This window comes from Neophocaena asiaeorientalis, unplaced genomic scaffold (genome assembly GCF_003031525.2).
Source record: "Neophocaena asiaeorientalis asiaeorientalis breed wild unplaced genomic scaffold, Neophocaena_asiaeorientalis_V1.1 scaffold65, whole genome shotgun sequence".
NCBI lineage: Eukaryota > Metazoa > Chordata > Mammalia > Artiodactyla > Phocoenidae > Neophocaena > Neophocaena asiaeorientalis.
In genome coordinates this window covers 17,242,889-17,265,170 of record NW_020173215.1, presented here as the reverse complement: position 1 = coordinate 17,265,170, position 22,282 = coordinate 17,242,889, and the positions used below count along the sequence as shown (strand labels likewise).

General features: G+C 58.1%; 1 protein-coding gene across 1 annotated transcript in view; it reads left to right on the top strand.

Moving 5' to 3' along the window:
• ACOX3 (acyl-CoA oxidase 3, pristanoyl) overlaps positions 1 to 21,567 on the top strand; it is a 48,242-nt gene extending 26,675 nt beyond the window's left edge. The window contains 8 exon segments of the mRNA XM_024745138.1: positions 869 to 989; positions 3,074 to 3,196; positions 3,434 to 3,547; positions 8,227 to 8,342; positions 13,670 to 13,844; positions 14,977 to 15,044; positions 17,538 to 17,624; positions 20,852 to 21,567. Of these exon segments, the coding sequence (XP_024600906.1) occupies positions 869 to 989; positions 3,074 to 3,196; positions 3,434 to 3,547; positions 8,227 to 8,342; positions 13,670 to 13,844; positions 14,977 to 15,044; positions 17,538 to 17,624; positions 20,852 to 20,971 (924 nt within the window). The 3' untranslated portion in view covers positions 20,972 to 21,567.
• Positions 21,568 to 22,282: the final 715 nt, after the last annotated feature.

The window sequence follows — 22,282 nt, the reverse complement described above, 5'->3', positions numbered from 1 at the left end:
GGGGTTACCGGCAGTGTGCACTGCTGAGCAGTCAGGCCGACGGTGACGACCGTGACCCTGAAGACCGTTTCATCAGGAGTGCAGGGTTACGCGTGTTTTTTCTCCCAAGCGTGAGTCATTGAAACTTTTGCCAGCTGACGATGGAGTTGTCCTGTTAAAAATGTCTTGAAGTGTCATCGAGCTCTGTTCTTTCTGAAACTCAGTGCTTCAACCCAGGTACAGGTTATAGAGTAGCCCTTCTTTGAAGTTGAAAATGCTGGTAAAACACATCACGTTATTTAGCGGGTGTGCGTGTGTGTCTTTCTTGTAATTATTTGCATTGAATATCGAGTCGAGGCGAAAGAGTATTTACTAGACGTGTTAAGGCTGGGGATGCTGGCTGGGCCCTCCGCGCAGTGTGGACCGAGTGGCCATGTCTGTGCAGTCGTCTGGGGCCGCCTGCCACCCTCTCCCCTGGGGGCAGTGTCTCGGCACTGCCTCCCAGCCCTTGGGTTTCTTCTTAGTCTCCGCTGCAAACTTCGTGTAAACGGAGTCATAACGTCATGCTCTTCTGCGATCAGCCTTCCCCGCTCCGCCGCGCTCCACCTTCCCCGCTCCCCCGCGCTCCCACCCCGTGTTTACCGGCCAGGCAGAGCTGTGGTCGTTTATTTTCACTGTCATGAAGTTGTGTGCCTGTGCTGCAGGGCATCCGTGTTTACTGGAATCCTGTTTTTTTAAACTAAAATTGGGTTTCTTTCCTTTGTAGTTGTCGGGTACCTCGGATTAGACTGGAGGGGACGTAAGCCTCTGAGGCTGTGCTTGAACTGACGCCTGACCTCTGGGGTCGGAGCCTTTTTTCACCTGTTCTCGTTGGCTTCTGTCTCCCAAGGCAGAGCTGGGACGCGAGATCCACGCCTTGGCGTCGGCCGGCAAGCCCCTGGCCTCGTGGACGGCCCAGCGCGGAATCCAGGAGTGCCGGGAGGCGTGCGGAGGACACGGCTATCTGGCCAGTAGGTTTTGGGGACACGTGGGCTGGTCTTCTGTCCTCTCCCGCACCATGTGGCTCACGGCCAGGGGTCGGCAAATGACAGCCTGCTGGCCAAAGGCTGTCTCTGTGGGTAAAGGTTTTTGTGAATAAAGATTTGTTGGCCCCCCGGTCACGCCCATTTGCTTACACACTTCCCGTGGCCGTGTTCCCGCTCCACCCGCCCAGCTGAGCCGTCTCAGCAAAGCCTAAAACATTTACTGGCTGGAACCTTCCAGAGCAGGTTTGCCAACCCCTGCCCCAGTCCAGTCCCTCGGCTCGCCGTCACCCGATGTTCCTCGGTCGAAACCCGGGTGTCACGAAGCAGCGTGGAGACCGAAAACCGGAAGAGGAAGGAGCTTATCTGTTCATCTGAATTGGAACTTTTTAGTTAATGGCTTTGGCAGTAAACTGGCACCAAGTTTTGTTCCGAAGAAAAATTCTGAAACTTAGAAAAAGAGAGTTTGCTTTTATTGACACTGGCAGCTGTTCGGTCATTTGGTGGATGGTGGAGAGAGGGGGAGACCGACAGCCCGGGACCAGATCCTGGCTCTGCCGGTCACGGGCTTCATAGCCTCAGGCAAGCTGCCCACCCTCACTGCCCCTCAGCTTTCTTCTCCGTAGAATGGGACTAGTGACAGGATAGCTCGACGGGGGGTTTTGCAACGAGTAAGTGAACTAACCCACATGAAGGGTCTAGCACAGTGTCGGCATAGGGCGTGTGCCCCGTCATTTTGGTCTGTTATTATTATCATTACTATCGTGGTCGTCATCGTTATTGCAGCTTACCTGCCTAACTCCCCGTGTGCTAGTCTCTTCAATAACTGATTGGTTAAAGTCTGGTTACTCAAAGAAGGCAACAACAGAGCTGGCAGAGACCTCCTTGACGGTTTATTCCTCCGGAAGCCTTTTAGGAGCTTTTAGTAACCGGGATGTGTCCCAGTTACTCCTCGTGCGGGGGCGGCAGGCAGGGGGGCCCCTCCCCTCCTCCACACTCCGCGTTTACTGACGTGTGGGTAACCGTGGGGCTGCAGACGTTACTCATCCATGTGTTTTGTCCTCTGTGCAATGCTCTTTGTAGTATTTGTTTGTTGTTATAGCTCATATAGAGACGCTATAAATAGTTTAGAAGGAGGAACTTGAATCACGCAGCCCTTCAGACAACAAAAATGACTAAAGGAGGTGTCATCACATAATACAAACAGGGCTGAAGCCAGTGAGGCCCAACTCAGCAGGGAGAAATGTAAAGCCGTTTATCTAGATTTAAGTATCCGTTGCAAATCATTTCTCTAAGGGCACTCTTAGCCCTTCATGTTCAGTGGTCTAACTGTGGCATGGGCAGCAATTCAGAGGAAGACGATCAGGGTGTCATAGGTGACCACAAGCCTCGTGTCTGCTGCCGAACATCTTACACCCTCTTGGGCTGCTCATAGCAATACGTGAGTGTGAGAAGTCAGGGTCCTACCCTTTCTCCCATCTCAGCCTCACGTTTGGAGAACATTCTCCGTCAGAGGATGGAAACCTAGGTGGTGAAGATCTGGGAAGCATACTTCATAAAATCTGCAAAGGAACTGGGTTATTTCGCTGGTAGGAAAGACAAGAGAAAAATGAGAGTTGTCTTCAGATATTTGAAATGTCTCGTGTCCAAAGAAGGGTTCCTTCAGTTGGAAAAGGAAGAAGGGCACCCTCCCACCGCTCAGGTAGTCAGCTCTGTCAGTGACCCCACTGGAGGGCGCTTTGCCGGGTGACCTGAGAGGCTCACCGTAGGGACAGGGATGCTGATGCCAGCGGATGCTTCTTGAGCGCGGCACTGGGGCTTCACGGGGAGCCACCGCTTCTCTTCCCCGGGGACCTCGCGGGGTATTACCGATATGTCCTTAAAGAGGGAGCAGCTGGATGGAGAGGGCACACCGCGGGTCGGGGGTGGAGTTGGCACTGGGAGCAGGGCGGGAAGTGCTTCATCCGGCCAAGCCGGGCCTGGGACCTCGGAGTCCCAGGTGGCAGCTGGGGGTGGGGGGCACTTCTCACATGTGCACCCCCGGTGACGAGAACGCTGGGGCCTCCTCACAGTGAACCGTCTGGGAGACCTCAGAGATGACAACGACCCGAACTGCACGTACGAAGGCGACAACAATGTCTTGCTGCAGCAGACCAGCAACTACCTGCTCGGCCTGCTGGTGCGCCGGGACCAAGGTGAGGAGGCCGGCGCCCCTGCAGCCCAGTTGGGGGCGGGAGGGTGAGGTTCCCAGGCCCCCTTGAGTTAGCTCTTCTGTCAGGATGGGTTTTGCAGGAAGGAAATGTGTGATCAAATGGGGACGGACCAGCTTCTGAAGTGATGGGCTGGGGCAGGTGGGGTCCTTCTGCCAGACATCCCCTGGGGTGGGGGTGGGGGGGTCCCTGGCTCTCCCGAGTCACCGGCTGTGCTCCTAGGCGGTGCCCGCATCGAGAGCCCGCTGAAGACCGTGGACTTTCTGGAAGCCTATCCCAACCTCCTTGGGCACAGGTTCGAGGGTTCCAGCCCTGAGGACTGCTTGGACTCCTCAGGTAAGTACACTCCCTCCGTGTCTCCAGGGTGCACTGTGCGTGGCAGGAGCTGGAAGGGCAGCCCATCTGCCAGAGAGCAAGGGGTGCTGGGTCTGCTCCTGGCCCCCCACCGTGTTAACGGTTGTGATTTTAATCGCAAAAACCGCGGTCGAGGTGCTGTGTGTTCCACGGAATGCTGTTAGCAGAGAGCCTTTGGCGTGGCAGGAGGGCACCTGGCTTTACAGAGTGTCTGTGTCCCCCGGGGGCGGGTCGCTGGGTCCTCCGGGTGAAGGAGCCGCCCCCTCCCTTACTCGGAGGATGGAGAGGATGTGACACATCGCAGCATCAGCAGCTGTGGGCACTGGGCGTGCCGTCTCTGGGGGACCCCGCCGGGCTGCACCGCTGCTCACGTCTCCAGGAGAGGAGACCACGGCTGCCCAGTCCACCCCAGTGCACCCCAGTCCACCCCAGTGCGTGTCAGCGGCCGGAGCAGGCATCAGACCCGGGCTGGGCTGACTTGCCAGCCGTCTCTCCTCCATCTTCTTCATCGCCATCATCATCCAGAAACACTGCTGTAGTCATTGCTTCGTCTCCCTCACCGCACTTTGTTACAGCTTTTCTGACAATAACGCACCTCCTTTATCTCCCTTTTTAAAGTGCTAGGAGGACGCAGGGACACACTTGAAGATCTCTTTCTGATGCTTACAGAGCTCCCCAAATGTTGCTCCAGGAAGCCCCTGGAAGTGACCTAATCATTCTAATAACATCAACCCCACCGGAATGTTTTCCCCTAATACTGTCCCCCACTGTAAAATCGGCACGTAAGCACGTGGTCTGCCAGCTTCAGGAGGTGTCCGCTACGCCCGCTGTGCCCCTTCCCCGCTCGCTGGAGCTGTGGACGCAGGAGCTGTGTTGCGCGCCGGCCATCAGGAAGCACGCCAGGGCGGCGTCATCTGTTTTTCCTGTGGGTGCTCTAATTTCTGCTCGTTCCAACAAAGTGAAAACATTTTCTGGAGCAAAGAACGCAAACAAAATTCATTTGACAAAAGGGGCTTGGCATCCAACACTGACGATCGGCAGCCCACAGCCAGCCGTTCGTCTCCAGGGCATTCGATCATGAAATCCCACGTCTCGGGGCCAGCCGTTGTCTCAGCTGCATCTTTGGTAAAAAGTCCATAAATGACATATGACCCTGGGGCTCTGTAGGGCTGGACACTCAAGACCGTTCCAGTATTGAGCGAGGGCTGTCTGCAAGGTCGGCAGATTTTTCCTTCAGGGATTAGAAGGTTTATTTGGAGAGGGAGGGGCCGGGTGGGGCAGCTCTCTGTCTGCTTCCTCTGACTTATGTGCTGAGGATGGGTTTAACAAATGGTCCTGAGTGTTGAGGAGCTGCACGTCGCTTAATAACTGAGGCCCAGTTTTTTCCTTTAGTTGGCTTATTTGCAAAAATATTAAATAATTGCAGTTCAGCGTGTTGGCTGCTCTGACCATTGTGTATATACACAGGACAGTAGGGTTGTGTAGGATCACGTGTTCAGAGGGGTACATGGTGCGGTCAGCACACCGCCCAGAGGTTGGGAGCTCAGGGTCTGCAGTCAGCTGTGTAACCTCGAGCTAGATGCTTAACCTCTCTGAGCCTCAGTTTCCCCTGTAAGGTATCAGGAGGGAATGCGGTACCCCCCGCCCTCGTGGGCGGCTCGCCGCCATGAGCTGGGGCCCTCCCTTGGGAATGGTGGGTGCAGAGTGTTTCCCAGGAAGGCGGCTTGCAAGGTGGGTCTTGGAGGTTCAGAGCGGTGCGTTTGGGGAGCAGTCAGCCACACAGGAGCCGTGGGGTGGGCATGGTGGGAGGGCAGATGGCTCCCACACCTGGGGCTGTGTGCCAGCCGGGGATCTGGGGCCAGGTGGCCAAGCCTTGCTTTCTGGGGCGCACCTGGGCCAGAGCCCCACTTTGGAAGGCGTGCTCTGGTGCCGATGCAGAGCAAGGCTGGACTCGGGAGACCAGCCAGGAGACCAGAACCCGGGCAGGGGCAGCACAGGAGAGAGTGACGGGAGCTGGGTGAGGGCAGGGGGGATGGTCGGGGGGATGGTCAGGTGGAACATTCGATGGAGGGCCAGGTGAGAGACCCCCCGGGGGGTGGGTGCTGGTGAAACTGGGAGTTCAGCAGTCCCATGTTGAGGGCCCGGTGGGCGTGTCGGGGAGCCCCGACACTGAGAGGCCACGCAGGTGGGCAGACCTCGGAGTGATTGACCGTAGTGACAGTGGCCGCCCTGGGAGTGCGCCTGGGTGGGGGGAGCCGGCATGGGGAGACAGGCAGCGCTCAGGGCCTTCGAGGGGTGCAGGGGAGCAGCCGGGGAGCCCCGAGGAGGCCATTTGTGACCCAGGAACCTGGGAGGGACTTGAGGACTGAAGTTGAAGCAGCATTTGTCTTGGGCCTTCAGCAGCCCCCAAGCAAGAGCGTTACCGCCCACCTGTGCCGGTTTCCCCCAGTTTGTTCTCGATGACTCCTCACGCCCCAGACGGACTCTCCGAGTGGCCCACACGCCGCCCGGCCGTGATCGTACCTTTTGTGTGCTCGCTGGGGGCTCCGCCCTTCCGTGTGAACACAGAGCAGTGTGACCCGCTTCTCTGTGAAAAACTAAGGGCTAAAAGTGGAATTTCTAAGAAAAACGTTCCAGCAACTCGTGTATCAAGCTTGCTTCTCACTCGGAGCACAGAGCAAACCGTGAACTGGTTGCTGACGTCAGCACGGGGGCTCCACGTGGTGCGGGGCCCTCGGGGAGCCGGGTCACTTCTGCAGAGGGTCGCCTGCCCGGGCAGCGTCTGGGAACAGTCCGGAGGAGCCGCGGTCGCTGTGTCGTGGGATGCTGGGGCCTCTGGCTGGGGTCAGCAATTAGCCTGAGCGGCTTCTGGCCTTGGCGACTTCCTGGGTTTTGTTGCCACGTAAATAAATCATGGAAAATCTGAGTCCCCGTGGCGCCCACCTGTTACCATCTTGGTGACGGTCCATCCGGCAGGAAGAGTTTAGCCACAAAGACCCTGGGACACACATGCGTCAGAGTGGGCCCCGTCGGCATCTGAGCTGGTTTCCAGTGTCCACCTGGCTTTTCAGGGATGTCCTGAAGGGCAGCACCCTGGACGGCTGGTTTGTGGGTGTCCCGTGGCACAGGACTGGGTGTGAAAACAGCAGGAATGTGTCTTGGACCGAAGCTCACTGCCCCGGTGTGGGCGGGGCCGCACTCCCTCCGGAGGCTCCGGGGAGGCTCCCTCCTCATCTCCGCAGTTCGTGGGGGCTGCAGGCATCCCTGGGCTTGTGGCCGCGTCCCCCATCTCTGCCTCTGCCTTCGCACGGCCTCTCTTCTGTGTGTGCGCTTCTCCTTTTTCTCATTGGATTCAGGGCCACCCTGATCTAGGATGACGCCGTGTTGTCACGTCATTCCATCTGCAAAGACCCTGTGCCCAAGTAAGGGCACATTCACAGGTTTCAGGGGGTTAGGACATGGATGTGACTTCAGGGGGCCCCGTTCCAGCCACCCCACCTGGCAGGCCTCTGGGAGGGGTACCTCATCCCGGATCCCCACCCCCACCTCACTGGGCTCCCTGAGAACAGCTGTGTGAGCTCGGGCAGGCTGCTTGCAGCCTTTGAGCCGATTCCTCAGCCCAGTGACATGGATCGTTTGCTCTTTAATGAAGTTCGAAGTTCTCAGCTGTGCTGTGAGGTAACGGATACGACAGCGTGAAACGGTCGGGGGTCTGTAGCAGGACCTGTAGCAGTGGGTACTATGTGTCATCTTCCCAGGGAACGGGCTGTGTGACATCGAAGGAAATCCCAGGTGCCCCGTGCCCCGGCTTTGTGCCCAGACCCAGTTCGGCCCGATCCCACCTGGGAGTCCGGAGCCGAGAGCAGCTGCAGGCCCCGCAGGCCTGGGCGCCCTGGCTCTGGGCCCTCTGCCTGGGTCGGGCGGGAAAGCGTGGACGCAGAGCCACGTGGCCAGGTCACACTCCGCACCCCTACCCCGCTCACTCGCCATGTGCCTGGGCTCGTCCTCACGCCCTGTGTCCTTCACGGAAGAGGCGGTAGCAGTCCTGCCGGGCAGGCTGTGCTGAGGTCGCCAAGTCCTTGGGAACTAGCGGAGATGTGGCGAGAAGGACCCACAGATGCGGGCGCGGCGTTGGGGCGTGGGGAGGAGGACGGAGGTCTCCCTCCAGCCCCTTCCAGCCCGTCCCTGTCTGTCTACACCCCTGCCGTGGTGCTTCCTCTCTGCGCTTCAGGGCTCTCGGGCGAGGGGAGGCGAGGCCTCAGGGGAGCCGGTGTGAGGTCCAGGGCCCCAGGGCCGGGCTGGCCAGGTGGACAGGGCGCCCCTCCACCTACCGCCTGCTGGAAAGTCGTCCTGACGTCCGTGCGGATCCGAGTTTCTTCCAGACTGTGTGTCCTCATCGTAAATGAGGTGCTTGCCCCCAAAGCGCCTCCGTGACCCTGTGGGCTCCGTGGCTGCTAGAACCGTGGAGAACACGGGCTGGCCTCACAGCAGAGCCAGGAAATACCCTCACCTGCACCTGTCCCAGCCCGGCCACCACCCGGGCTGTGCCGTGGGCAGTCCCTCGGTTTCCGCACCTGTAAACTGGAGAGCTGAGTTCTCGACAAGGGTGAGACGCCCTACGGTTACATCGGTTACAGTTTTCTCCGTTTCTCGTTTTGAAGTCCCACTGGCGGCATACGAGTGGTTGGTCTGTTACCTGCTCCGCGAGAGTTATCAGAAATTAAATCAAGAGAAACAATCGGGAAGCAACGACTTTGAAGCAAGAAACAACTGTCAGGTACGTGTTTGTTTTAAAGGTTGCTTTTCTAATGATTCGCTCCTAATTCCCGCCCGTCGTGTCCTGGGTGAGCTGCATGTCCTGGTGATGGCAGGCCCTGTTGCTCAGCCCCTGTGACCTCGGGCGCTTGGGCTGACCTCTCCGCACCTTGGTTTGCTGTTGGGACGGTGGCGCCGCCCTTGCCCTGTGTGGAAGAGGTTGTGGGCATCCTATCTAAGGCCCCTGACAAGTGTGTGGCCCGTGGGCCAGAGCTGTGCTGGTTGGCGGGGGGACCCGGGGCTGTGGGAGCCCGTCAGCCACCAGGGTTCCTCCCGCCCAGCAGAGTGACGGCGCGGTGACTCCTGTGAGGTCCCACCCGTGCTCTGTCTGCATTGGCTTCCTTAGTCATTGTGCTTCTCTCCAAGGAGGCTCGGTGAGACTGCCCCAAGGGCAGCTCTGGTTCTCACTCTGGGACAGGGCTGCCTCTCGTGTCTGGAATCGCCAGCACGAAAACAGCCACTCTAAACACCTCTTTGCGCGGGATCTGGTCCTGCTGTGGTCCGTGGGCCCCGTGCATCTACAGTGACTGGTGTCGTTTGGGAAAAACGTAGCCCAGGAAGCTTCTAAAACTGGTGTCATCCCTTCTCCTTGGACACTGGGCGATGGAGCCTCCCCCGATAGCCTGGGGCCACGTCTGCCCATCACTTCCGAGGGCCCCGCCCCCTGTGCTGCAAGGGACAGCTTCACCCCCTTGAGCAGATGCAGTCAGAGCAGAGCAGGCATCCGGGGACATGCCGGGCGTGTCTGCCCCAGGAAGGGGGAGGAGCACACCGGGATGGGGCTTCACTGGAAAGGCTCTGACCGAGGGCGAATAAACCGGGATCAAACCTGTGTCTTCAATGAGTTCAGCAGACGTCAAGGTTGGTGAAACCCTAGTTCAGTCCAGGAACCCGAGAGAGGAGGTGTGAACACGATCCTTCCACGTGGGCTGGGGCCACGGCACCCTCGGTCACTCGGACACTGACGGCTGCGGAGTCCCTCCTTTCTCTGCATTGTAGCCCAAGACCCCGAAGAGATGGAGGACACAGAGGTCGCCCCTTCCCAGCACACCCGAATCCCGCAGAGCTGCCCAGAAGGTCACCACAGGCCTCGTCTGAGCCGATCTGCGACACCGCCATGCCCGCCGGCCTGTGCCCGGCACCTGCACAGACAACAGAACCCGAGTGTGTGGCTTGGTCGTTTGAGAAGGAGTTCACATTTAGACCTTCGACTGAGAACCTGGCAATGGCACTTCAGTGAGCCTCGTGGCAGCATGCCCAGCCTGGGTCCAGCCAAGACGGGTGTCCCTGGGGAGAGCCTCAGAGCTGAGGTGCGGCCAGACGGAGTGGCCGTGATGTGTACTGGAAGGCGGCCGCGGGGCTTGGAGGGGAGGGTGACCAGAGAGGGGGGCTGCGTTCTCCAGACCTGGTCTGGATCGCGGAGCATTAAGAGTGAGCGCCGGGTCATCCTGACAGCTGAGAGCACCTCAGAGCCCTGGGACAGACGTTCAGGGTCCTGTGGAGATGTGGTTCCCGCCCGTATGGTGATGGGAGCAGCAATAGAGCACGAGAGGGAAACTTCAGCGAATGTTTACGTGCCCTCGGCGGGACGAGCTGCTCAAGTTTGACAGGAAACTCAGAGGCTGTGAAAGAAGAGAAAACTGGCAGCTCTGACTACACATACGTTCACCCTTTCTAAATAGCAAAAGATACTACAAGCGAAGTCAGAAGACAGATTCCAGTCTGGGGAAGCATGAGACGTACGTAACCGACGGTAGGAAAGAGTTCCTATAGGTTGAGGGTCAGCGTGGCCCGGAAACCAGCCGCTGGCCCGAGGTGGCAGCCACAGCAGTCGCTGACCATGAACCAGGGCCAGGGATGCGCGGGTCAGAGGACAGTGTCTGATGGACAAGGACCACTCCATGCGCTGTCAGCTGAGGCTGTGAACTACTGTGCCCTCTGGGGGAGGTCACTGGCTGCTTTTGTGAAAATATAAAGCGTGTTCACTCTTTGACTCACCGGGGGGTAGGGGGGGAAGTTGATAAACTTTTCTTTATCTGCTTCTGCTAGTAAGAAGTCCCAAGCATTGAACCCAAGCCAGCTGTGACCCCTGAGTCCAGCTCTTTCCCCCACACTGCACGGCTGATGGCCACGCTGAATAGTTCAGAGTTTGTTTTTTGCTTAAAATATTTATTACTTGTTAAAATGCAAATATACTCAGAAATCAGAGCACACCAGAAACTGATACCTGGATCTGAATGTTTTCCCTGGGGCTGTAGGTTTAGTGGGGGTGGGGGTGCATGGGAGGGAGGACCCTGGCACTGGGACCAGTGCAGGGAGAGGGGAATGGACCTTCCTGGCCTCACACGTCAGACTGCTGGCCTCTCTGGAGCTTTTCATGGTTACAGAGCGGCAGAAACATTGAGTATGGAGCAGCTTGTGCCATGGGGGGTAGGACCACCCCTGAGTGTTTCTGTCCCCACCACGGCCCCAGAGTGGACACCATAAGGACCCTTTGTGGGCACTGGCCCATGTCTGTTAATAGCGTGGTCAGATCTGCTGGCGGCAAGGACAGGCTGTCCGGGAGAAGCCAAGGACGCGTACTGCGTGTAAGGATTTGGGAGGGAAGTTGAGGACATGGGAGCTGGAGTGAGGCCCTCACTCCTATGCGTGTTCGGGCTGTGTGATTTTGGGGGACCTGTCCGTGCATTGTGGGGTGCCCAGCAGTACGCCAGGCCTGTACCCACTAAGATGCCAACAACACCCCCGAGTCGTGACAACCCAAACTGTCTCCTGACGGTGCCAGATGCCTCAGGGGGCAAACCGGCCCCAGTCAAGGACCCCTGAGTCAGTGGAACCTCCCGTCTGGAGCGGGGAGCTGATGGGAAGCAGAAGCAGATCTGTTCTCTGTGGCTCGTGGAATCTCGCCTCTGCCATGTCTTCCTTCAGACACTTCCTGCCTGCCCACGGCCTGCATCCACGTGACCACCCAGGCCCAGCACGTATGCTGCCCGTGCACCGTGTTCTCCACGGCTATTAATTCAGGTTCCCAGGCAGCAGGGCAGGTGGCCTGACGAGCGGCCAGGAGAGCCAGCCAGCCAGCCCCTGGCGCCCAGTCAGCGGGGCGGGGAAGTAGACGTGGGCTCCTGAGCCCGCTGCTGCATCGGGCGTCCTGGGCACGGAGGTCGCGGTGGGGCGGACCCCCAAAGCCCAAGTCCCCCAGGTGGCTGATGGCCTCATCTGAACATTTCCATGTAGCAGCTTCATGCGTGTCCGAGTCCTGGGACTGAGACAGAGTAGAAGAGCAGCCACCATCACAGAGCAGCTTCTGGGACCCCGAGCAGGTGCTGGACACGTGAGATGCTGTCTGATGCCCCTCCTGGCAGTGCTTGGAGGCTGCGCCCTGACGCCCCCTCTTCTCAGACCAAGAAGCTTGGGCTTGGGGCGGAAACCGCCTGTCCACACGTGCACGTCTGGAAAAGCCGAGTGGATTTGGAAGCTGGTCCCCTCGACCCTGAATCACTTCCGCGTCAGTGACTCAGAGCTCGGCGGGGCTCAGGATGTGTTTTCTGGGTGGTGAGGTCAGAGGCGGCGCCGCCTTTCCAGGCCTGTACCAGCCGATGCCATAGCTGAAATGGACGTGCGCCGCTTGTACTGGGAAATAAGATGAACGCAATGTGATTTCATACTAGAAAATCCACGTGGTTGAAAAGGAGAGAGTGAAGTGGAGAGCACGGAGAGTTTGGATTCAGTTCTGAGCCCGGCCTCTGGGATTCGCAAGGGCCTCCCGCAGAGCGGAGCCCACGGTGCGTGAGCACGTTTAGGGGTGCGGGTGGTGACTGTAGTGACACGCTCTAGCGATGCAGTGAAGGGGTGGACACTGGGGCCAGCCTGCCTGGGTTCAGCTGTGTCTCCACCTCTTGCCCATTGCGTGACCTTGTTTCATCCGTGGGGTCTGGGGAGGATCAAGTGATAACCTGCTGGCTCTTGTGAGCTTAGTGCCTGGCCTGGGGTGAGGGTGGGGTACTCCCTGCCCACCTCCGTCGTCAGCTTCCCTCCTGTGAGGTCTCCTCCCCCAGCCTCCCCCAGCGCTCACCCTCCGAAGCCAAGGGCGCACATACCACAGCGTGTGCGAGAGGGAAGGGGACAAAGCCGCTCTGAAGGCCCCGGGCTGGCCCTCCAGGCCGGACACGGGGACGCAGGATGTGTGCCCTTGTGGCTTCAGAAACCCAGCGGGGTGTTGGGGTCGGACGAGGCAGACCGGCACGAGGCCGGGGAACCATCCTTCCCTTGAATGTTCTCCTGAGGGCGCCTGGTCTCGGGCAGGCCCTGGGAGAGCCTCGGCCTCGGGAGTGACCAAGGGACGACCCAGTGTTTGCTCTGAATGTCGAGAGCAGGCCTTGAAATCATAGCCCCTGCCCCTTGGCGCCTGCGCCCCCTTCCCCCCGCCCCGGACCGCACTCTGGACCGCAGTCTGTCGATTGCGGTCGATGGTCGGGGGCAAAGTAGGCAGGCACTGAATAAAGGTCTTCACCCTGCCCCGTCCCCGGTCACCTCCCTGCTGGATTATTTTTTTAATTACACAAGCAACACATGCTCATTATAATAAATCAGGGACGCATCTATAATTGTTCTAATAAAAAAGCAGTAAACTGATCAATTAGAGATGCGGAAAGAAAAGCTGACGAGCAAAGCCAATGATTAGCAGCAGACGTTTTGGATATTGGTTAAAAGAGAAAAAGCTGGGACCGAAAGATCCGTGGTGACTTCCTGCTTCCACAAAGCCAGCATCAGAACTCACACGCAAGTAAAACTCGGCTGGGAACGGCTGCACGTCTTGGCCCCTGTTCAGTGGTTGCCTTATTCCTGGACGTGATAGGAGAGTGGGAGAGAAAGGCTGATCTTTAGAAACTTGGGAGGCAGGGGCGTGGCCACGCCCTTGGAGGAGCTGACGTCACTCTCAGGTGAGTCCCCGGAGTAGTCTTGTCCGTGGCCCCGGGTACAAGAGAATTGACCTTGTGCTCTCAGGGAGCCCACCTCCTGGAGACGCCACTGGCCGCGCTGGACAAGCCCGCCGTGCCTGTGTGTTGGCTGTGGGGTCACCCCGCGTCCCAGATGGGACTGAGCCGAGAGAGGTCGCCGGGCCTGAGGTCCAGAGCCACTGCAGCTGGGCTTGTGTTCCTGCAGGCCTTTCCGTGGTGCTTCTCCAGAGGCACTGCCCGGCCCCGTCCGTCCCCTGCTGCATTCATGCTGCTGGCTCGCAGACATTGCTGTGCGTTCCCGAACGCCGTGTGCTGTGTTCTGTTGAAGGTGTACTGCTGCCGCCCCTTGGCCCTGGCATTCCTGGAGCTCACGGTCGTGCGGAGGTTCCACGAGCACGTACACCAGCCCGACGTGCCATCCCCGCTGCGGGCTGTACTTGGGCGGCTCAGCGCTCTCTACGCCCTGTGGTCCCTGAACCAGCACACGGCCCTGCTCTACCGAGGTGAGCCCCCTGCCCAGGAGCTGGGCGCCCTCCGCTTTACCCAGGAGACTCTGCTTTCCCCGTGTGGTGCTCCTTCCGTGCCATTTTCTGAGCACTCATCACACGTTGAGTGAGGAGCCCAGAGGCCACAAGAAGAAAAGCACAGCAGCAGGGTGGCGCCCACAGGGCCGAGCCCGAGTTGCTGGGGCAGCACCCCCAGGAATGCCCAGACTGGGGATCCGGGAGGGCTTCCTGGAGGCGGTGATGAAGGGCCTGATTCCTGGAAGATTGGTGGGAAGGGGGTAAACCTGAGTTTCTCAACCTTCATTTTCATTATTATCCCCCAAGGAGCCCTTTTAGACGTTTTTTCCTAACCACCCCCATGACGTGTTAGCACTACAGCTACTCTGTGTATCTGTTCACGTTCTGTGCGCACATCTGGGCTGTGTGAGGAGTATACTTTTCCCCTCCCCCTTGCCGGGAACCCATGTTTTCCCTCTTGGGGCTGGTGTTGCCCCTGGGAGGTGGTGCCCGAGGGCTCCCGGCTAGAGGGAGCAGCAGGGTGTGGGGCGAGGCGCCCACCCACTCCGAGCGAGCGGGTGCCGTTCTCTGCGGCAAAAGTCAGACAAAAGCCAGTCCCGCAGCAAAGTCGGGGCCACCTCTTTAGGCCTGTTGGACGGCACGGCACAGCCCGCCGCATTGTAGGAGGTGAGGCTGAGGGGCTGGGTCTCGTGCCCAGCCCCTGGCGGCTACAGACGCCCACATGCCCTCAGGTGCAGTTGTGTGCCCGCAGCCCCTGTCGGCCCCCAGCTCAGCCTCCTGCCACCGTCCGCGCTACGCTCTGCCTGCCGCCGGCCCTGCCCCGCAGGTCTGCCCCAGGCCCCCGAGGCCACCTTCCTGGGCTTCAGCCTCCCCAGCTCCCGGCTCTGACCCCCAGCACAAGCTCAGTGAGCTGGCGGGAAGGGGGACACAGGAACCCAGCCCTGGCCGGTGCCTTTCTGTGAAGGGGTCGCAGCGGGGCTCGGGCAGCAGTAGCGAGGCATTTTCACACAGAATGGGCTCTTTTGGAAAGCTGTTTCAGCATGTTTGCAATCTGTGGGTAATTTGGGAGTTAGGGTAGCAGAACCCAGAGTAACCAGCGCTCTGCTTACAGGTGGCTACTTTTCTGGTGAACAAGCAGGTAAAACGGTAGAGAACGCCATCCTGGCCCTGTGTGCCCAGGTGAGTTGAAATCCCCTTATATCCTTATACGATTTCCACATTACACACGATCACCCATAAATTAACGTTCACTGACCTTAGCTTCCCACTGTTAGCACAGCCGGGAAACTTACAGAATGTGCTTATGTCAGAAATTTCAGGAAGTGTCACTTTCAGAGACTGGCGCAGAATCTGTACACATTCAGCTCGCTCTAATAATTTTTTACAGCAATATCAATAATTCTCTCCAGCATTTCATGTTAGCCTCCAATTTTAGTTTCACGGTATTTTCCTTTTTTATTGCATCCTTCTACCTTTGTCGCCCGGAAAAGTCAGATGGCCCCAGCGCCACATCATGTTCTGAGGGCACTCTGTCCACTGGAGCTTTGTGTGGGGGTGGACGTGTTCTGGGACGGCGCTGTCCCATACCATCACCACTGGCCACCTGGGGCTGTTAGAATGGCGGCCAGTGTGACCAAGGATTTTTAGTTCTCTTTAATTTTTTTTAAACCAATTTATTTATATTTTATTTATTTATTTTTGGCTGCCTTGGGTCTTTATTGCTGCGCTCGGGCTTTCTCTAGTTACGGAGAGCGGGGGCTACCCTTCGTTGTGGTGTGGGGGCTTCTCATTGCAGTGGCTTCTCTCATTGCGGAGCACGGGCTCTAGGCATGCGGGCTTCAGTAGCTGCGGCACATGGGCTCAGCGGTTGAAGCTCGTGGGCTCTAGAGCACAGGCTCGGTAGTTGTGGCACACGGGCTTAGTTGCTCTGCAGCATGTGGGATCTTCCCGGACCAGGGACCGAACCCATGATCCCTGCATTGGCAGGTGGATTCTTAACCACTGCACCACCAGGAAAGTCCAGTTTTCTTTCATTTTAATGAAACAGTCACGTGTGTTGTGGCTGCTGTATCGGGGGGTGCAGTTAGAGGCATTTCTCTACTTTTGATGGTAAGACATGAGCCAAAGTCCCCAGCATTTTGCCCAGTGTCTCACACGACGGGCGACAGGCCACTCCGTTTCTCTCCTTTCAGGACTTTCAAGTTGATGTAGTTCTAGGTGATGCCTCTGTGGTTGACATTAAGGCTCTCCCTGGGTTTGTTTCCTAAGCGCCCATCTCTCCCCACGTGGGCTCTGGGTAAGGGTGTCTCTGTGATCATGCTGTGTACACAGGCCACGTTTACTTAAACAGGAGGGGGTCTTCCTTCATGTGTTCCACAGGTGGTGAGTTGCCATTTTTAAAAATACAACCATCGGGGCTTCCCTGGTGGCGCAGTGGTTGAGAGCCTGCCTGCCGATGCAGGGGACACGGGTTCGTGTCCCGGTCCGGGAAGATCCCACATGCCGCGGAGCGGCTGGGCCCGTGAGCCATGGCCGCTGAGCCTGCGCATCCAGAGCCTGTGCTCCGCAACGGGAGAGGCCACAACAGTGAGAGGCCCGCGTACCACAAAAAAAAAAAAAAAAAAAATACAACCATTGTTTTCCTTGCTCTCAAACGTGACGCTTACACCACGGAGCTGGTGGCTGGCGTTCCCGGGCCATAATGCAGCCCAAGCCGCCTGGCAGATCCAGGCTCATCCTGACTCGGGGAGGCCAGGGTCGGCCGGGTGGAGGGCGCCAGCTCCTTCCCTGGTCCAGCCATTCCCTTATGCATCGTCTGTGGGACCGTCCTCACCGTCGCAGCAGAGGTGAGCGTGAGACAGAGACCCTGCGGCCCGCAAAGCCGGACTCTTTCCTGTGGGCCCCTTACATTAAACATTGGCCGACCCCAGTCCAGGCTCGTCTCCCCTCGCCCACCGTGGTGCCGAGGGTGTGCGGAGCCGTGGAGCAGCCTCTGAACCACAACGCGGGCTGCACGTCCCTGTTCTTGTGACTCTTTACTCAACGGTTGCTTTCATACGTTGTTCAAGTCACCCCCGTCCCAGCGTTCTCTTCAGTTCAGCCACGGCATTTCACAGTCATTTTAAGAAAATTGTTTTTTGCATTTCAAGAAAATGCTTGGGAGTCTTCTCATATAAATTCCACGTGTCATATTGAAGAATAATTTGTATAATGGGACGGGAGAGTAATAAAACTACTGGGAACCAAAGAGCGTTGGAATGATGGCTTTTCCAGGTGCTCGTAAATGCTTTTTCTCTTACATTTTTTTCCGGACATATTTTCCTCTGTTGGAACAGTAATTGCCCAGATAAGTCAGGGTTCAGAGACAAACCTCTGAAGACAGTTGCCAATTAATGAGCCACAGAATCGTCAGTTTTACGAGCGGTCCGTACCTTGTTGAAAAAAAAATAAAACGTTGGAAGTCTTGAGTGGATAGCAACATAGTGAAAATATTCAGACACGCACTCAGGGAACCTAAAATCCAGGCCAATGAAAAGATAGCACTTTAGTAACTGAGCCGCATGTGCCTGCCCGCCGGAGTTACCGTTGCTAGTGGGCTGTAGGCTCTGTTGCTCGGTGGCCTCCATGGAGATGCCGGGAGTTGCCAAGTGTACGGACTTTGTTTTCCAACAGCTGAAAGACGATGCTGTTGCCCTGGTTGATGTGATCGCCCCTCCTGACTCCATCCTGAACTCACCGATTGGCAGAGCTGACGGCGAGGTAAAGAGCAGAGCCTCCTCCCGTGGCGGCTGGGGCCGCTGCACTCAGGACCGCGAGCCGGGGGCTCTCTGGGGCCTGATGGCAGTCGTTGCAGAGCCTGAGATGATGCCGTGGCCCGGGAGTCTCTGGTCACACGTGGGCAGCAGGGAGGGAGTGGCTGGGAGACGTGAGGGTGGTCACGGGCGGGTTAGCCGTCCCCCAGCCTGCCCTCCTCTGAGAAAGGGGACGGCATTGCCGCCCTCTTGGGCCGTGATGCCGAGGTCAGCCCGAGCCTGTGCCACGCTCGGGGCCCTGCAGCTGTCTGGCTCTTTTCACGCTCTCCTGGGAGCCTCTCCACCCCCGGGTCTTCTGACCATCTCACGGCACTAGCTCGTAACCCCTCACCCTCTGCCTGTGCTTCGCCGGCAGCCCGCACGTGGCTTCCCGAGCTCCTCTCTCGCCCCTCATCCCCACGCTCCACAACGATGGCTTAAAAAGCAGACCTCGTCAGACAGCTGCTCTGATGGAGCCCTGCACCTGAAATGGCACCAAATCCCTTCCTGCGTCCCCAGCCCACGCGACCTGACCTCTGCCCCGTCCTCCAAGGTCATTTCACACCGCGCCCCTCCCACCCTCTGGACTGAAGTCTCACTGTCCTCCTGTTTCTCCGTCGTACTGGGCGCTTTCCCACCCCAGGGCCTTTGCACCTGTGTTCCTGTTGCCGGAGCACTTGTGTTCATTCTAAGCGGAACGCCGCCTCTTCAGAGAGGTCTTCTCCGGCCTCCAGCTGAAGTGCCACCCCCAAGAGTGGCCCCACTTTGTCCTGGTGTGGGACCCACACGGTGCCCACGGGTATCCCTACCTGACCTCCTCCACCACGTGGAGACGCCCGTGCTGGACGACACCCACGGGTCTGCTCAGTGCCTCCCACTACCTGTGGGTGGTTGTCCCTGTGTTTCCATGGAGACGTGGCATTTCACAGTGTTGAAGTCACTGCTGAGGTTCCAGGGCTGTCATGTTCTTTCTGCTGAGACTTCTGCTGACCCAGGAGACTGAACGTAGGGTGCTAGGAACCCTCCGTCTGTCCCCAGGGGACACTGCAATCAGTCTGGGGGGGGGCAGGCGCCTGGACCGCTGACCAGCCCAAGCCACACCTGGGGTTAGGACAGGAGTACCAGGCACTGGGGTGGGCAGTTCGGACGAGTCCCCCATTGAATCAGGACGGCGGGGACCGTACATCTGTGGAGGGCCTGCCATCCTCTGGCTGCGCAGCTGGGCGGGGCGTCCCCGCTCGCGGTATGTGTTACCACGTCCACTTTGCCAGGGAGAAACCCAGCCTCCGGAGGGGCCGGGCAGGTTGTAGCAGAGCCAGGATTGGGGCCGAGATGGACCGTCTGGAGGGAAGGCAGGAGACAGTGAACGCTGCTCTTGGCCAGGGCCCCCGCAGGAGCACGAGGATGACGTGCTGACAAGCCCACGGGAGATGGGCTGGCCTCTGTGACACAGGCGCGTGGAAGCATTAGCCCCGAACAGGCGGCGCCGAGCGACTCTGCAGAAGACGGCCCTGGCTCACGGGCGGGCGGTGGAGGAGTAGGGGAGGGCCGTCCCATCCCGTCCTGTCTCGATACAGGGGCGCCGGGTTCCAGCCCGAGGCTTCACCCAACAGGGTACCTGACGCAGTGTGCATTCCTCCTAGTGTTAAGGGCTGAGGTTTGAACCAGGTGCTCCTACGTAAGAAATTCATTTTATTTTATTTTTAATGTCAGGCATTACTTTTTATAAATTTATTTATTTACTTATTTTTGGCTGCGTTGGGTCTCCATTGCTGTGCGCGGGCTTTCTCTAGTTGCGGCGAGCGGGGGCTACTCTTCGTTGCGGCGCACGGGCTTCTCACTGCGGTGGCTCCTCTCGTTGTGGACCACGGGTCCTAGGTGCGCGGGCTTCAGTAGTTGTGGTGCACGGGCTTCAGAAGTTGTGGCGCACGGGCTGTAGAGCACAGGCTCAGTAGTTTTGGCACGTGGGCTCAGTAGTTGTGGCTCGCGGGCTGTAGAGCGCAGGCTCAGTTGTGGCACACAGGCTTCAGTAGTTGTGGTGCGTGGGTTCAGTAGTTGTGGCTTGCAGGCCCTAGAGCGCGGGCTCAGTAGTTTTGACACGCAGCCTTCAGTAGTTGTGGCGCGTGGGTTCAGTAGTTGTGGCTTGCAGGCCCTAGAGCGCGGGCTCAGTAGTTTTGACACGCAGCCTTCAGTAGTTGTGGCGCGCGGGCTCGGTAGTTGCGGCACACGGACTCTAGAGCACAGGCTCAGTAGTTGTGGCGCACGGGCCTAGTTGCTCCGCGGCATGTGGGATCTTCCCGGACCAGGGCTCGAACCCACGTCCCCTGCATTGGCAGGCGGATTCCTAACCACTGCGCCACCAGGCAAGTCCCAGAAATTCATTTTAGATGACCAAGCACAGCTGTAGGAGATTGAGGTCATCAGTAAGTGAAGCATAACTGACTTACTGCACAGGCTATGCAGTGTCGCCTCGGATTGATGACCTGTGGAGACAAAGCCTGTCCTCGTGTCTCCCTGGGAGCCAAGAATAGCAGAACGTGGGCAGAACTGCTGGGTGTGTTTAGCAGGTGCAGGGGAGGGTGACTTCTTAAAAGTAACATTTGTCGGCATCAGCCAGATACAAAACCGGCCCCTTCCCTGTCTCCACGGACCTCAGCCTGGACGCTGGCCGTGCTGGGAGCAGGGAGGCGTCAGGCGGCTGCCTGCCACGCTCAGGACCTTCCTCGAAGATAACAACTGAGAGCAGTTCCACCCGGGGGGCCCTGAGGCGACGGCTAGCTGACCCGGTCTGCACAGTCTGACGGGGTAGGCGGAGAGGGGACAGTGCGTGCCCAGGCCCTGTGGCCCAGGGGACAAGCCGTCAGGCTGCTGCTTGGCTGCACCGCCGCCCGCCAGCCAGCAGCCACGTGGGTGCGAGAGAAACGTCGACTTGCAGAATCCACCTTCCAGGAGAATTTCCAAAGCCGAGGGCAAGCGGGATGTCTTCATCATTAGGTGTACGTTATGGTCCCTTATAGTTGCATTTTCACAGTTGTTCTCTCCTGGCAAAGACTGATTTACATGAATTAAATTTACATCATCTGAAAATGTTTCCATGAGTGACAGGAGAGAACTTCCTGGGTTTTCACAGTTGCACTGCCACGCTCAAAATCTTTCTTATTACATACCTGTGTGTCCTGTATGTATTTTCTGCAGCTCTATAAAAACCTCTGGAGCGCTGTGCTCCAGGAAAGCAAGGTGCTGGAGAGGGCGTCGTGGTGGTCGGAATTCTCTGCCAACAAGCCCGTCATAGGAAGTTTGAAATCCAAGCTGTAGTCGCACTGGCTAACCGTGATGAAGCCGTGAAGACGTGGACCTCGGGTTCAAGTTCTGGAGGCCCCAGAGATGGCTGCCGCTCTCCGAACCCACAGCTCTGCCCTTGCCCAGCTGCTCGTCCTGTGGAGCCCAAGGCGGGACTGGCTCATCCTGGCCTGCCCCCCACCCCGAGTCCCAGCAGGATGGGTAACGCCCGAAGGGCAGGGCTGATTTGCCGGGTGAAAGATCACGTCTTCCTGAGGGACTGAGTACTTCTTGATAATTAGAGCTTTGGACGTTCTATTTTCATATGCTGATTGTATAACTGGTCGTTGGTGGTTCGGGTCGGGCAATATCCTGCCTTCGTCTGAGATTTCTTACAAGGCTGTGCTTCACCGCGCCCTGTACGATGCCCGTCTGATTCTTCGTTCGCTCTGGTTTGACGTTCTCATGTAATTAAATTATAACCTTACTAATTTGCACCATGGACCACCCGAATGACATAGTTGAAGATTTTGCAGGAAAAGAAAATCAGTTTTATTACTTTGTTGTGTGGAACTGGAAACTTCCATCAAAGAAATGTTTCCAAAGGAAAAAAAAATGTGTAATGATTTGAACGTCTGGTCGTCCTTAAGTTCCGGCCTCCCAGTTGTGTACTTTGTCACTTTGTTACGTGAAGTGGTTTGTTCCTACAGGCAATGGAAAACTTTTTTGAGACAGAGGCAGGAGGTTGATGGGTGTCTCCACCTGTCACTCGAGTGTCCCAGGTCAGGACGATGGCTGGTGGGTGGGTTCTCACTCGACACCCCGTCTCCGTTGCCCCTGGCCTCGGGGGCAGGGGAGGGGCCGTCCTGTGGCCGCACGAAGAGGCCGAGATGGAGGATGGAGGCTGACCGGGTGCGGCCCCCTCACCTCCTGTGTGTGCCCAGGACCGGCTCTGCCTTCGGCCTCCAGTCCTCTTGCCTGGGCGGAGGGTCTTGTCTGAGGACCAGGGACCAGCGGGGCCTCAGGAAGAGCTTCACGTGGCTCCAGGCCGGCCCTTCTCTGCAAATACTGGGCTACACAGAAACCTGCCCTCCGGGGGAGCCCTTGTCACGTGGTCTTTGTCTGTGAGCGCCCTCAACACCTGGCCGTCGAGGGCCAGGGGCCCCACGGACGATCTGCTCTGTCCCAGCGCTGCCTACGTGGCGTCCCAACCCCGGCTCCCTCCGTCCTTCCTTGGCGTGTCCCCCTTCCTTGACCGACCAATGGCCTCTGTGTGGACACGGATGTGGTATTGGCAGCGGACTCCTTTCCCACCTGGTATCTGAGCCAGGGGGGCCTGTCCCTTGC